This window comes from Thunnus maccoyii, chromosome 14 (genome assembly GCF_910596095.1).
Source record: "Thunnus maccoyii chromosome 14, fThuMac1.1, whole genome shotgun sequence".
Taxonomy (NCBI): Eukaryota; Metazoa; Chordata; class Actinopteri; order Scombriformes; family Scombridae; genus Thunnus; species Thunnus maccoyii.
In genome coordinates, this window is record NC_056546.1 from 9,223,186 (window position 1) to 9,236,564 (window position 13,379).

At 38.4% G+C, this 13,379-nt stretch overlaps 1 protein-coding gene and 1 non-coding gene across 4 annotated transcripts in view; one reads left to right on the forward strand and one right to left on the reverse strand.

Annotated features, from left to right (window-relative positions):
- Positions 1-1,640, reverse strand: part of anapc1 (anaphase promoting complex subunit 1) — a 56,112-nt gene extending 54,472 nt beyond the window's left edge. For 2 of the 3 annotated variants that reach the window (XM_042433352.1, XM_042433350.1), the window contains exons 1-2: positions 1,450-1,640; positions 80-319 (exon numbers count right to left, since the gene is read on the reverse strand). In XM_042433352.1, coding sequence (XP_042289286.1) covers positions 80-295 — 216 coding nt within the window. In that variant the 5' untranslated portion in view covers positions 296-319; positions 1,450-1,640. The remainder of the gene's footprint in view (positions 1-79; positions 320-1,449) is intronic. The other variant, XM_042433351.1, reaches the window with a different exon arrangement.
- A 3,102-nt stretch (positions 1,641-4,742) lies between these two features.
- On the forward strand, positions 4,743-4,815 carry trnar-ccg. The gene has a single exon. It is a non-coding gene; the product is annotated as a tRNA-Arg (tRNA).
- The last annotated feature ends 8,564 nt before the right edge of the window (positions 4,816-13,379 follow it).

The window sequence follows — 13,379 nt, forward strand, 5'->3', positions numbered from 1 at the left end:
GTGTTTTTAGTAATTGTACCTACAGAATTGCTTGTAATATTAGTAGTAGTATGTAAACAGTATGCCATGCTCCCCTCACCCTCTCTCTCTCCTGCAGACTGACTTCCTGCAGGGACCCCACCAGGCCGGCGGCACCGTCTGACGACCAGAGCTCTGAAGCAGGCTGGAGCTCTCTGAGCTGCAGGTTGAAGGCGTTGGGATGGTTCCTGCAGTGCTCACGGCCAAACGGGACAAACGACTGCAATTCCCCTGCGGCAATCATCGTGGCTGTCTCTTCATACACGACTTCCGACATGAGTTCCAGATATCAGCATTATTTCTAGGAGAAAAAAGGAGGGGATGAGGAAGACAGAAAAATGTTTACAAATTTTTTTAATGTACCTGCTGCAACACAAGCTGATGGATTTAACATATTCTACTGCACTCTTCTGCTGTTGTGCATATAAATAAGATAATTAACAATGCAACAGGAGCCTGCTAAAACAAAGGAAGGAGAATTTTCTGTGCCCTAAAAGAAATCTAGAGCCCTACCTATACCAACCCAAATTTGGCTAAAAATACTGAAATCAGTAATTGAACCAATTTCACTATGTGGCATATGGGACCACCTGGCAAACCAAAACTATGAGCAACTGGATAAACACTTACTTGAAATCCTACACACTGATATTTAAAAGATCATCCTCAGAGCCCACAGAAACACACACACTATATATGTATATATATACACTGACCGGCCACATAAAGCAATCCAAAACAACAGCTCTGCCATAAATTCTACATTTACAAATACATATAAATACATTTTCAGTTTTTGTTGACATTGTCAGAAAGGTGATAATTCTACTTTATGTTTATTATTGACGTCATAGTGGGTGGTGTTGGTGTACTGGGGTGCATTATATTGAAAGGTGTTACTAATATTTCGTCCACTCCATTAACATACATGAGGAGGGCAAAATATTAGGAACACCTTTTCACCAAGGAATGTCATTTCTTCATAGGAAGCATTTGATACAGAAAAGTATAAATGTAACTGTAGCTTAATCTTAAATTCCATAAGTTTAATGGTTAATGTCTCTGACTGAATATCATTTAGTCAGCCAGTGTGTGGGCTTTAGGTTAGCTAGTTGAGCCACAGTAAAATACGACATACAAATGATTCACCAAATAACCATTTTCAACATTATTTCTACTGTTTCATGCTGCTGTTGACTCTTACAGAAGCTACATGCTGGCAGCTAGCTGGACGTTTTCAACTCAGATATTACCCCCAAACATCGCTCTGTATTTGACAGCCAACTTGTAGCTGTACGTTTTATAAAACACATGCTGGCAGCTGTTATTGAGAGATTAGCATGCTGACGCTTTCAGTGGCTCGATTAGCATGCTAGCTAATGTTAGCTTCAGCTAGCTGTAAGTCTACAGAGAGACATCTTAACCGCCAACCTGATAATAAGGAATAATCTGGCTCTTATCGCGGAGTCCTTGTCTTTCCTCTGAATGCGTCTTGCCTGAGCACAACGTCGTCACATAAAAACTGCTCGGATCCGGTGCCAAAGTGAGGATTTTGGCAGGAGGTTTTTCAAACGACCGCGGACATCTTTTGCTGTCCCGACATCCTCTTCCTCTGCGAGTCAGCCAATCAGCGCTGTGCTTCCCTCCTGCTCGCTGCTGATTGGCTGCCCTTCATCAAGGAACCTTCATCCAGAGAGCTGTATATTACAGTATATTACAGTATTCATAAAATATCTGCTTGAGTATGTTGTGTATATGTGCATGTGCGTGTGTTCATGTGTGTATATGTGTATGTATAGAGGATGTTTGGTTGGCCTGTCACATGAGACAATGGAGGGTGGAGGATCTGGCCATGAGGAAGGCTGGAACAAGGCTCTTTTTTGTGCATGTGTGTGTTTCTGTCTTCATGCAATCCCACTGCTCTTTAGCTCAATGTTCCAGTTTTGTGGAACCCCCCTTTTCTATGTATATTTTATTTATTTAGGGAGTTAGTTTGTTTGTTGAGTGCTTATTATTTATAACAATATCATATATATATAACAATGTTCTAGAGCCTGAGGAACTTCAGAGGAAATAAAGTATGTCACCCTCCAGATATCTGTGGTATCTGTCCAGTCATGCTGTTAATGAGCTGACTGGATGTATTTATTCCACTCATGGGATTTTGAGTAACAACTTTTTTTCGCTAACATAACTAACAGCACAATGAATTAAATTACTGTCATATTAATTTCAATAAATATTATTAATGAAATGAAAACAAACCTTAAAATGATGTCAGCCCCTGGCAAGAAGTCTGAGCGCAAAGACAACACACATTTTAAAAACAGGGAGGTTTACTTGACTTTCAGACTTCATAACACGGTTAAATGTGGAAGACACTAATAAATGTTGCAGAGAGAATCACTGTCACCCCAATTAAGAATAAATAAGCTGATATTTATATGTGGAAGTGGTGAGTAATTAACAGGATCTCTTAAAAGTCACACCAAACTTCAGACATGCGCAGAAACTATTTAACTATTTTACATTCTTTTTACTTATTAGATTATGGGATTTATTTTCAGGAAATATATATTTGTATAATGGTGTTTATTTTATCTGTACGTAGAATGTGAGATTTGTTTGAAAATAAAAATAAAAAAACTCACAATAAAGGTAATTTAGTTACAATGGTTGCAATATCAACATCCTGTAATAAGCGTATTTATGCAACAAAGTGCTTCAAAAGATAATCAGGTCATCTATGCAGGTGTAAAATAAAGTTTCATGTTGTTTGTCAACAACACGAAACAAGCAGCTGCAGACTGGACTGAATCATCATGTAACTCCCTCTGCATCTAAAAAAATCAAATTTAACAAAAGGTGGTCATGAAAGATTATATCTGGGTGGAAAATCAGGAGTCTGGGTGATGGCTGGCTGATGGATGTGATGAACGTCACACAGCAACACAGTTGGATCTGACCGAGTTAACGCTCCCAAACGATATCAGCGGAGCTCCCTGGGCAGCATGTGTGTGTGTGTGTGTGTGTAAGAGAGAGGAGAGATAAATAAATAAAAAGAGAGTGAGAACGCTTATCTATTGAATCAAAAACGAAACGTTATTGAGCAAAGGAAGGAAATACAAAAAAAAATCAGGTGTGTCTTCAAAGGTCTGACTCAAACTGATCAAACAAATCATTGCATTCAGTATATCCTTCTTTGACTCACACTTGCACTCTTCTCTCTTCTTCCTGTTTTCACAGTTTTTCAAAAATGATTCTGGTGATTTCTGGTTGCCCCTCACCTTGAGGAGCAGCGGTGCAACATCTTAAAGATGACGTTAGAAAAGCCAGTGATATCTCTCAGTCTAAGCTGAGGCACAGGTGAAGACACATGTAATCATTTATCATGTTTTCCTCCTTGAAAATTCAAAATCTCAGAATACAGTACAATGTATTGTTGTCCTCTGTTTAAATAGCTTGTTATGTCCAGATCACAGGATATTTACATGCACATGAGTATCCTGGTTATGATCAGGTTTTTGGAGTATCCCGGTTATGTATTGTGCATATATCCCGCTTTTTAGAAACCTGGATATGCTACCTGGAGTAGTCCAACAGACACCTTATCCAGGTTGCTCAAAATTCTCTGTTGGTAGGGAAATGAGGCTGAGATGTTTAGGAATCAAGACACAACTGGGTGCAGATGATTAGAAACCTGGATACTGTTACAATCATTTATAAAGTAGGAATGTGCAGAGAGCCCAGTATTTGTATTTGTATTTGTGTCTGCATTTGTTGAGGCAGCAAAATGATTTGTATTTGTATTTTTATTCAAATAAAAGTGGAAAGAGGTTTAAAAATCCTGTTTTTGTTTTTGTTTTTATTACACTTTTAATTTTAGAAAATTAAAGTGTTATAATAAGTGTTCATGAATAAACTACCTTACAAAGGAGGTCTCCACACCAGGTCTTGAACTGGACTCTCCCAGATCATAGACAAGTGCACTGACTACTGAGCAAAGACTTTACTCATCGCCCCATTGCAGACAGACCTCTACCCATTAATACAAGCATAACACAGAGACAGCACAGCATGTAACGTGTAGAGAAGAACTTCAAAGGCGATTCTTGCTTTTCACCTTTCATTTATTGCCTATTTTTTACAACCTAACTTTGTGGACAGGAGAAGGGGAACAACAGGTTATGGAGGGTCCCTTGGGAGCATTTTGCGTGTGTCAGTAGCTCAGCTTTATCTCTTGAGAACACCCCCAACTCTGGGAGTGATGTCCAAATAAGGAAATGTGCGTCATGTAGCAGGTGGATGTGACTCCCCTCGTTGAGACCTGCTGATAGACGTAACAGCGAAGTAGAGGAGAGAGACTGAGATAGCAGTGTAATCGACCTGTGCACTGGTATTTGACATGGTTGGGTTTTTTTCTTCCTGAAAACAAATAAATTTTAAAATATTTGTATGAAACAAATATTCATAAAAAAACACTATTTGTGCTTTGCCGAGTAACGTATTTGTATTCGGGCACACCCCTAGTATACAGGGATGTGAATAACCAGGTTTCTCATGTTCCATGTAAACGCCATATCCCCAATATGATCCAAACCAGGATAAGACTCAAAAACTGGGATACTAGTGCAGATGTAAACACACACAGTGTCTCAGGAAAATGCCTTCTTTATGCTTCATAGGGGATTTGTCGGGATTGAATCAGGAATCTTATTGTGGGTGACCCAGTGGCCTAATGGATAAGGCATCAGCCTCCGGAGCTGGGGATTGTGGGTTCGAGTCCCATCTGGGTCGCATCCTCTCGGAGGTCCCTCTCTTGATCAGCTTGACCTCTGGTTAAACTACTTATACAAAGTCAAAGCAGCACTGGGTTAGATTCAACCAAGTGGAAGCTGAAATGCTGTAAAATGTAATCTGCAAATATTGTATGTGCAATATTTGCCTCAGGCTTTCTGAGCATGTTCCAAGAATTATTGGACAAGTTCTTCTTACATTGGATAAAATTGTTCATACTGCCTTTCCATGAAAACAAGAAAATTAACTTCACAGCACTGTAACTTAACAACTAACTTCCCCACAACCACGACACACATCATTATACTCATTTAGCTGCGGCACTTTGGCTGTTTGAGGTGAGATCATCCTGCCATGACAGGTGTTCAGATTTCATTACTGCAGAGCTGCTTAGGCATCCATGAGCAACATCTATCTGTGGTGACGCACTGTACTGGAGCTGGGGAGGGAAAATGATGAGAGTCGCACTCTGGTGGTAGCATTCATACTTAGAGAGAAATGGCTTCAATTCTTCAAGTGAACAGCGAAAGAGGAATCTGCACAGAAATCATGTCCCTGTAGTGTTTCAATCCAAAACAGTTCTTTGTCACATAGAAAGTTAGTAAAGTTTCCCACTTTACAGGTGCACCTGTACAATTTAATGTGATCTAATACAACAACCCTGCATAAACCGAGCTCATTATGTTCAGATTATATTGAAATTGTGTCACAGATGTGTTAAATTTACTGTAAGAGTGTAGTTAGTGGTCATGTTGTATTTTTATATTGATTTTTAGTGTTTTTATTCTGTGTCATGCTTCTTTTTTATGCATAAAACCTTATTTGATTTGCATTCTCTTTATAGTTAGTTTAATTTTGTTTCATTTATGTTTTTTTATCTTTGCTTGTCCAGGTCATATGTTGGATTATATCTGTTTATTTTGTTTTCTTTCTTCTTTTTTGTTTTGTGAATGTTTGGACAAGTGTTTTTCCCGTATGTTGTTTGTGACACAATTAAATCCACTTGAGTAACATCGGACTGTGTTGCATCCATTTCTGTCCAGGTGACGTCAAATCACGGAGCTGGTCCCAAAAGTAATAAAATAGGGGGACTGATGCACAGCCTCACACTGTTTCTGCTGTTTCCAAAATACTGTCTCCTTTCCCTTTTGTCCTGACGATCTTCCAACTACCTCTATACAACAAAAATCCTAACAATAACCAAATCCATACCACAGATCTGAATAAACACTCTTCTGATGCAAACTTTCAAAGCTCCCAAGTATAAATAAGTAGTCATTGGTTAAAAAAAGACATCAAACTTTAACTACTATACTGGGTTTGATGATCTTTGTGCACTAAAACTTTCTACAATGATTTCTGTAACAGCAGGGATGACATTAAGTCCATATTTTGTGACTGTAACACCTGTAATTCCAATAGGAAGAGCTCCTCTCAAGACATTTTGACATGTCATTGCAGAAAGGCACAGGTGCAACTAATAACGTTAATGATGACTTTGTGCTGTAGGTGTGCTGGTGGTCCAGCATGCACAAAAGCAGGACACAGAGTTAATGGAATATTATGTTATTAGTGAAAATGTCTGCAGTGAAAAATGAAGATTTTATTCAGGTTAGATGCTACTGCACTTTCCTCAGATAGATAGATAGATAGATAGATAGATAGATAGATAGATAGATAGATAGATTACGTCGTTTTCCCGAGCAGGGAGGGTAATCTGATTGGTCCCCTTGAGAGCCGGACCCGAGTGCATTGTGGGTATGGTTTTGATGGTTAATGAGAGCTAATGATGGAAATGTGAGTGTGTGTGTGTTGCGATAATTAAAGTCTCGAGATGGAATTGCTGTACGTAATGTCTGCCATGGGGCTGAATCCAGGCCAAATGTATTTATGTATTTAGTTAATTTAGGATGCAATGAAGAGCTCTGGTGGTCTAATTGATCTGTACAGGAGGCTGCACACCAAAAACAAGACCTCCATTAAAGGAACCTCCAGGGACTCATGCTCTGATGAGTATGTGGAGTGTGTGTGAGTGTGTGTGAGTGTGTGTTTGTGTGTGTGTGTGTTTGTGTGTGTGTGTGTGTGTGTGTGAGGGAAACAGAGAGAGAAAAAAGTGGAAGTTAAAAAAATGAGTTTCTGTTTGTGTGAAATAAAATATAGTTGCTAAAATTATGTACAGAGCAATATTTTGATCAGTGGAAGCAGGAATCCAAAGTGCTGACATGGTTGTGCATATTATGCGATCCAGTTATTGAATGTTTTGGGTCACAGTAACCTTAAAAAAGAATTGTTCAACATTTTAGTAATTTCATTTGCTTTCGCTCTGAGAGTTAGATGAGTAGATCAACACCAGTCTCATGTCTTTGAGCTAAAGGTGGTTAGCCTAGCTTAGCATAAAGACTGCAAGCAGGGGGAACAGCTAGCCAGGCTCTCTCTAAAGTTCAAAAATATGCCTACAAACACTTCTAAAGGTCACTAATTAACATTGGCCTTATTTGTTTAACCTATAGCTACATGAACAAACATGTAAAAATAACAATTTGTGATTTTAGGCAGAGTTACATGTTGGAACTAGCTATTTTTTGATTGACAGTTTATTTGTTCGCTCAGTAACCGCCACTTAACTTCCCCTAAAATCACAAATTTACATTTTTACATTTGTCTCTCTGTACGAGTAAAACAAAAAAGGCCACATGTTTATTAATTCGCCTTAGAGTGGATGCATTTTTTAACTCCAATCTTTATACTAAGCTAACACATCCTGACTCCAGCTTCATACTTAATGCACAGACATGAGACAGTTTAGAGTTGTTAGTGGATGTGTTTTTTAACTTTAGAGATAGCCAAGCTAGCTGCATCCCCCTGTTTCCACCCTTTATGCTAAGCTAACGCATCCTGACTCCAGCTTCATACTGAAAGGATAGATTCAGAATTTTTTATATCTGTCTTAAAACAGTCAGGTACCCAAATGAATACTGAAAGAGGTTTTCCTCACTGTAATCATTTCTCCTGTTCATACTGGCTATTAAAAGATCCCCTTAAAATGTGCTTTCATTGTAAGTGATGGGGGCTAAAATCCAGAGTCCAGAGCCCCCATCACTTACAATGAAAGCACATTTGAAGGGGATCTTTTAATAGCCAGTATGAGCAGGAGGAATGATTTCAGTGAGGAAAACCTGTTTCATTGTTCATATGGACACCTGACTGTTGTTTTAAGACACACTTGAAAAATTGTGAACCTATCCTTTAATGCACAGACATGAGATTGATATCATCATTCTCATCTCATGCTGGTAAATGAGCAGAATGTATTTGAAAAAATATCGAATTATTCTTTTGACTTTGACCACGTTGTTTTAGTGGTGGTGTTTAAAAGCTAACGAAACCAGAGTAATCAAAGTTTTAGTTGCCTACTTTAAACCTAGCAGTTGTCACTTGCACAAACTTGTTGGGTAGCTAAAACGATGCAAATGCAATGTATGTCCAGTCCTGTTATCCAGTTCATCTAGGAGGAAGTTATGTACATATGATTTGTGTCATAAACATATAATCTGCATAATAGCATTTATGCTGCTCATTTCCCAAATTTCATCCGGCAGTGTTGACCTATCATCTCCATTTTCAGCTCTGTCTCCTGCTGCAGTAAACCAGGTTTCACCATCAGGGGAGTTTAGCTGTAATTTATCCATCTAATCTCCTCTGGTTGCGGATGGCTATCCATCACCAAACCCAACTGGGTCCACACTGAGCCAAAGGGAGAAGACATCTTCCCACAGGGGAGATGGAAACCTGTTTGGCACCAGCACCTATATGACTCAGACGAGTGTAAAGGCCTGTCATTTGTTTGTGGAGGGAAGTCTTGATACTGTCATCTCTACACAAACAATGTTAGTATGATGGTCACTTACTCCCACCGGTTAGAAGAGAGTTGCTCATACTGGAACAAACAATGACGCATGCTTTCTCTGTTTGTCTCTCTTGTTGTCTATCATGATGTGTGTGATGCGGATCTTGACATAGATTAAACATTTCTAAACATTTTCTGTGATTAAAATAACAAATTTAGAGGATTGTGTAGCTTTAGTAGAAGGCATAGTTCACTTTTGATAAGGATGTCACCATTTTTATACTTCATAATAACTTATTATGGTTCTGTTTACAGTAATCTTAGCCGAATCTTAGCTCAATTCCCACATGTGGTGCATGTCCACAAGTGTTTATATTTCAGAACAAGTGGTTCCAAAATATTTAATTGTTAGGTTTTTTATGTGCAAATAAAGTATCTTAAGAAAATTTGACAGTGGACCAACAAGAGCAGAATATGAAACCTTGAGAGCTGGAGAAGGTGTGTTCCCCTACTGTCAGGGAGGAATGTCTCTTTACTTAGGATACAGATTACACTCAGTTCTGTTAGCTCTTCCAAAGGAGCACATGTATACGCACTAGGCAGTTAAATGTCTAGACAAAGGTTCAGTACAATGAGCGACAGTATCTCAAGTGGTCCTTTAATATAATCAACAATCTATCTTATCTGTCCATCTCTCACTCAGTCCCACAAACAGGGAAAAAGTCTGAGGGCATCTGGTGGACGGGTGGTCAATGGCAACCATGGAACATAGAGCCAGACTGGGACAGAACCATGACCCCAACTTTGGAGAGAAGATGCTATTTGATCAATTGAGCAATTTCACAAAGAAATAATTTCAACAAAACATACTTTAAAACTGCCAACAAAAATGCTTTCATGACTTTATCTGATTTTGTTTGGAGCAAAACTAATAAAACTGAACCATCTTTTTAATGTGAATATAATTCTTACTTACTGTACTCTCTGATGCTTAACAGCGGCCAATCAGATTCTCATTAGGTCGCTTTCTATATTGCCAAATTGCTGGATTAGCTTTAACTTGCTTACATTTACTCACATCTGTTACTCACATCTCCCTCTTTCTCTCAGTCACTCTCCCATCTAGAGCTGCAATAATTAGTCGATTAATCGATTAGTCAATGGACAGAAAAATAAATTAGTCGTTCTTTAAACAAAAATACCAAAGGTTCCATCTTCTCAAAAGCAAAGATTTGCTGCTTTTATGTTTTTATATACTTGTAAATTGAGTACTTTTGGATTTTGGATATTTGAAGATGTCACCTTGAGCTGTCGAAAATTAAAACAGGCATTTTTCACTATCATCTGACAATTTGTGGACTAAAAGATTAATTGAGATAATAATCTGCAGATTAATTGACAATGACAATAATTGTAAGTTTCAGCCCTATACTCATCTTGTCTCTTTTTCAAACTCTTGCTATCATCTTCTATCTCTGTCTTTATTCCATCTTCCCACCTGCCACATACACACAGATACACTCACATGACAGAGAGGCAGAGCGACAGAGAGAGAGAGAGAGACCAAAATGAGTCCCGTCAGGCTGCCAGCAATAATCTGCCATCAGAGTCGTCACTCTCTGGTTTGCTAATTGGATAATGTGTTGCAGAGGAGGCACTCAGCAAGCCAGGGGATTCCCCTCATCACACTTGGCTGGTGAGAGAGTCATAATGCAAAGTGTCTCATTACAAAGACATTCACCATTTGGACATGGACGTAAATTCGACCACATAGTTTTGATTTTTTTTTCAAATATAGATGAATTTATCTTTTAAAGTGTCTTTAATGAAAATGAGTACAACAGTATTAGCAGTAATGGTTGGAGTAATAGTTGGGGTTGTGGTGGCACTGGTAATAGTGGAAGTAATTCAAATTACAGTGCAGTGGTAATGATAGTAGAAGAGGCAGCAGATGTAAAAAAAAAAGTCTTACAATAAGTATTGGTACTAGTAATAGCAATAAAACTAGTATTATTTGTTGTATTAATAGTAATATTTGCAATATCGTGTGTAGTAACATTAGTGATAGTAGTGTCATTATTATATGATATTATTCTTATTTGATCTTATTTTAAATATATTTTATTGGTTTTATTACATTTTCATCTTTTTACTTTCCTTGTGTTCATTAGTCTCCAATTGCTTGCTTTGTTTGCACTGCATTTGTTTTATCTTTTTATTGGCTTGTCAATCATCTGTAAAGCACTCTGAATTGCTCTTATCTGTATGATCGGTGCTGTACAAATAAAGTTTGATTAATTGATTGGTTGGGAGCTGTAGAAGTAAAAAAAAGTTGTTTTAATAGCAGCATAAAGTAATGTTAGCGGAGATTAACAGCAGAGAATCTTCAGGTGATGTGCATTTGAAATAAACTGAAATTGAAGTTAATAGGGCAGTAAAGTTGAAGTGCGAACTAGAGCAGCGGTGTTAGTAGTAGAAGAAAGTAGAACTAGTAGGATAGCACTTGTGGCAGCTTAAGTAGTGGTTGTTATATTTATGTGTTGGGCCTTCTTCAGCAGTGGCTGTAGTATTAGTAGCATTAATCTAAATCCAGTAGAGGTAGTAGTAGTAGTAGTTGTAAGGCTGGATTACAAATCGGACGAATCGAGCAGAGAACGTGCAAATTATCTAAAAATATGCAACACTAAATCACAATATCAACTAAAGTTAGGGTTTTGAGGCTGGAATTATGATCTAATCTTCCTTTCTGGGCCCTGTGTCAAAATCAAATTACCACAAACTAATTTGACACACGGCAAACCGATGGTCAGGTAGTACTCCAGCAAAGGAGTCTGTCTGGTATCTGGGATTCCAGGCAAACCATAATGAAGCTGCCATGTGTACTCTGCTGGGTTGACTGGCACCTGGGTACATTGATAATGCACAGAGAGCAAGCAGTTAGTGGCAGCACGAGGCATATATTTTCCCCTTAAACTGACCATGAAAGCTGTAGTACTACTATGTTCTTACAGTATTAGCAGTAGTAGTAGTAATATTTTTCATTCAGTCATCACACACAATACAATAATGAATTCCACAGTAGTGACGGTGACTGTAGCAGTGAAATTTGCCATTTTTACTATAAAACGCGGTGACACATGCTGACGGTATCAATACCGCCAACCATTTCCATTACTGTGATTATCATGATTATCGTCGTTATCGGAGGACACGGTGAACACAGAGCAATGCTCCTGCCTTCATTAGCACTTTTATTTTGTTCAGCCTCAGGAAAGGCGTTTTCTGCTGGTCAAACAAAAGCAGAATAACCAGATAACCGCGCTTCTATCTGCCCAGCTCTAGCTACTCTGGTCATGATTTGCTATATTTGAACATTAACCATAAACCCACTGAACTGTGGTCTAACTTACAGGTGTTAAGCTGCAACGTTCATTGAGTAAGAGTGCTGCATTTTACCTGAGTGACAAACTCCTTGCATCAAGATCGCACACATCATGCTCTTCCTCACTGCTCACATTGAGCTCTACTGGTGTTTGTGAGCAGTAATGTAGGAGCCCAGTATACAGTCACTGTTGTTACATATATTATGTTCTGTGTGAGTTCACAAAGTTCTGTGCCTTTTAATAATGAATTTAACTGTTAACACCCAGAACATAACACTTACTACAGTGTAATCCTGTCCAGAAATCAATCAATCAATTTAATCAGGAACAATTGATGGATTTTCAAAATATGAATGAATCTAAGAGACACTGAGCCACATTTAAAGTGATTTCCAGTCAACTGTCTTAAACTTTGAACAACCTGCTTTTGTTTATAGTGTTTAAACTGTTTTTGATATCATTTCTTATGCGTAGTCCAACAAAGCTCCAACATACAGACCACTGTGCAGTAAACAATATATGAAGTAATTTAACTGTATTCTGGCACTAATTGAAGGATTTCAGGAAATGTTGATGATTATCTGATGATAATACTGTTTACTGTGATATTTTTACCTACGATAATCGTAGTGTGAAAATTTGATACCGGCACATCTCTACAGTAGAGATAGTGATGATAGTTGTATCAGCAATACAAGTGATATTAGAAGTAACAATAACAGTGGTAGCATTAGTAGTTGTTGCAGTAATAGTGGTAGTATAGCTCCTAGTACGCTCAGTAGTACTAGTAGAGACACTGGTCAGTAGTGATATGAGAAAAAAAGGAAGATGTTATATTTTTGTTTTCATTTCAGTCTTGTCTTCAATTCAATTCAGTTTTATTTATATAGCACCAAATCATAAGAAAAGTTATCTTACAGTACTTTTCAAATAAAACAGGTCAAGACCGTACCCTTTAATTTCCAGAGACACAATATTCCCCCATGAGCAAGCACTTGGTGTAGTCTTGATGTAGTCTTCAGCTCTCTAAGTCTTCCTGCGTACGGAGGTGAAGCGGCCTGTTCCTCATCTATAGGAACGTTTTCTTCCATACATTCCATCAACATCAACATAATAACGCTGATGTTTCCTCCATCAGCTTCCTCTTCCTGCTGGGATCTGTCTCCAATCACCGCTGTCAATTAGACCAGCTCCTTCTCCCATGGACTTCTGCGTAATCTACTTTCTCTCTGGACTGATCACATTAAGGTTCAGATGGTGCCATCATCGTTGAGAAGAGGGAGGAGGAGGAGGAGGAGGATGAGGAGGAGGAGAAGGAGGAGGGAGGGTGTGGG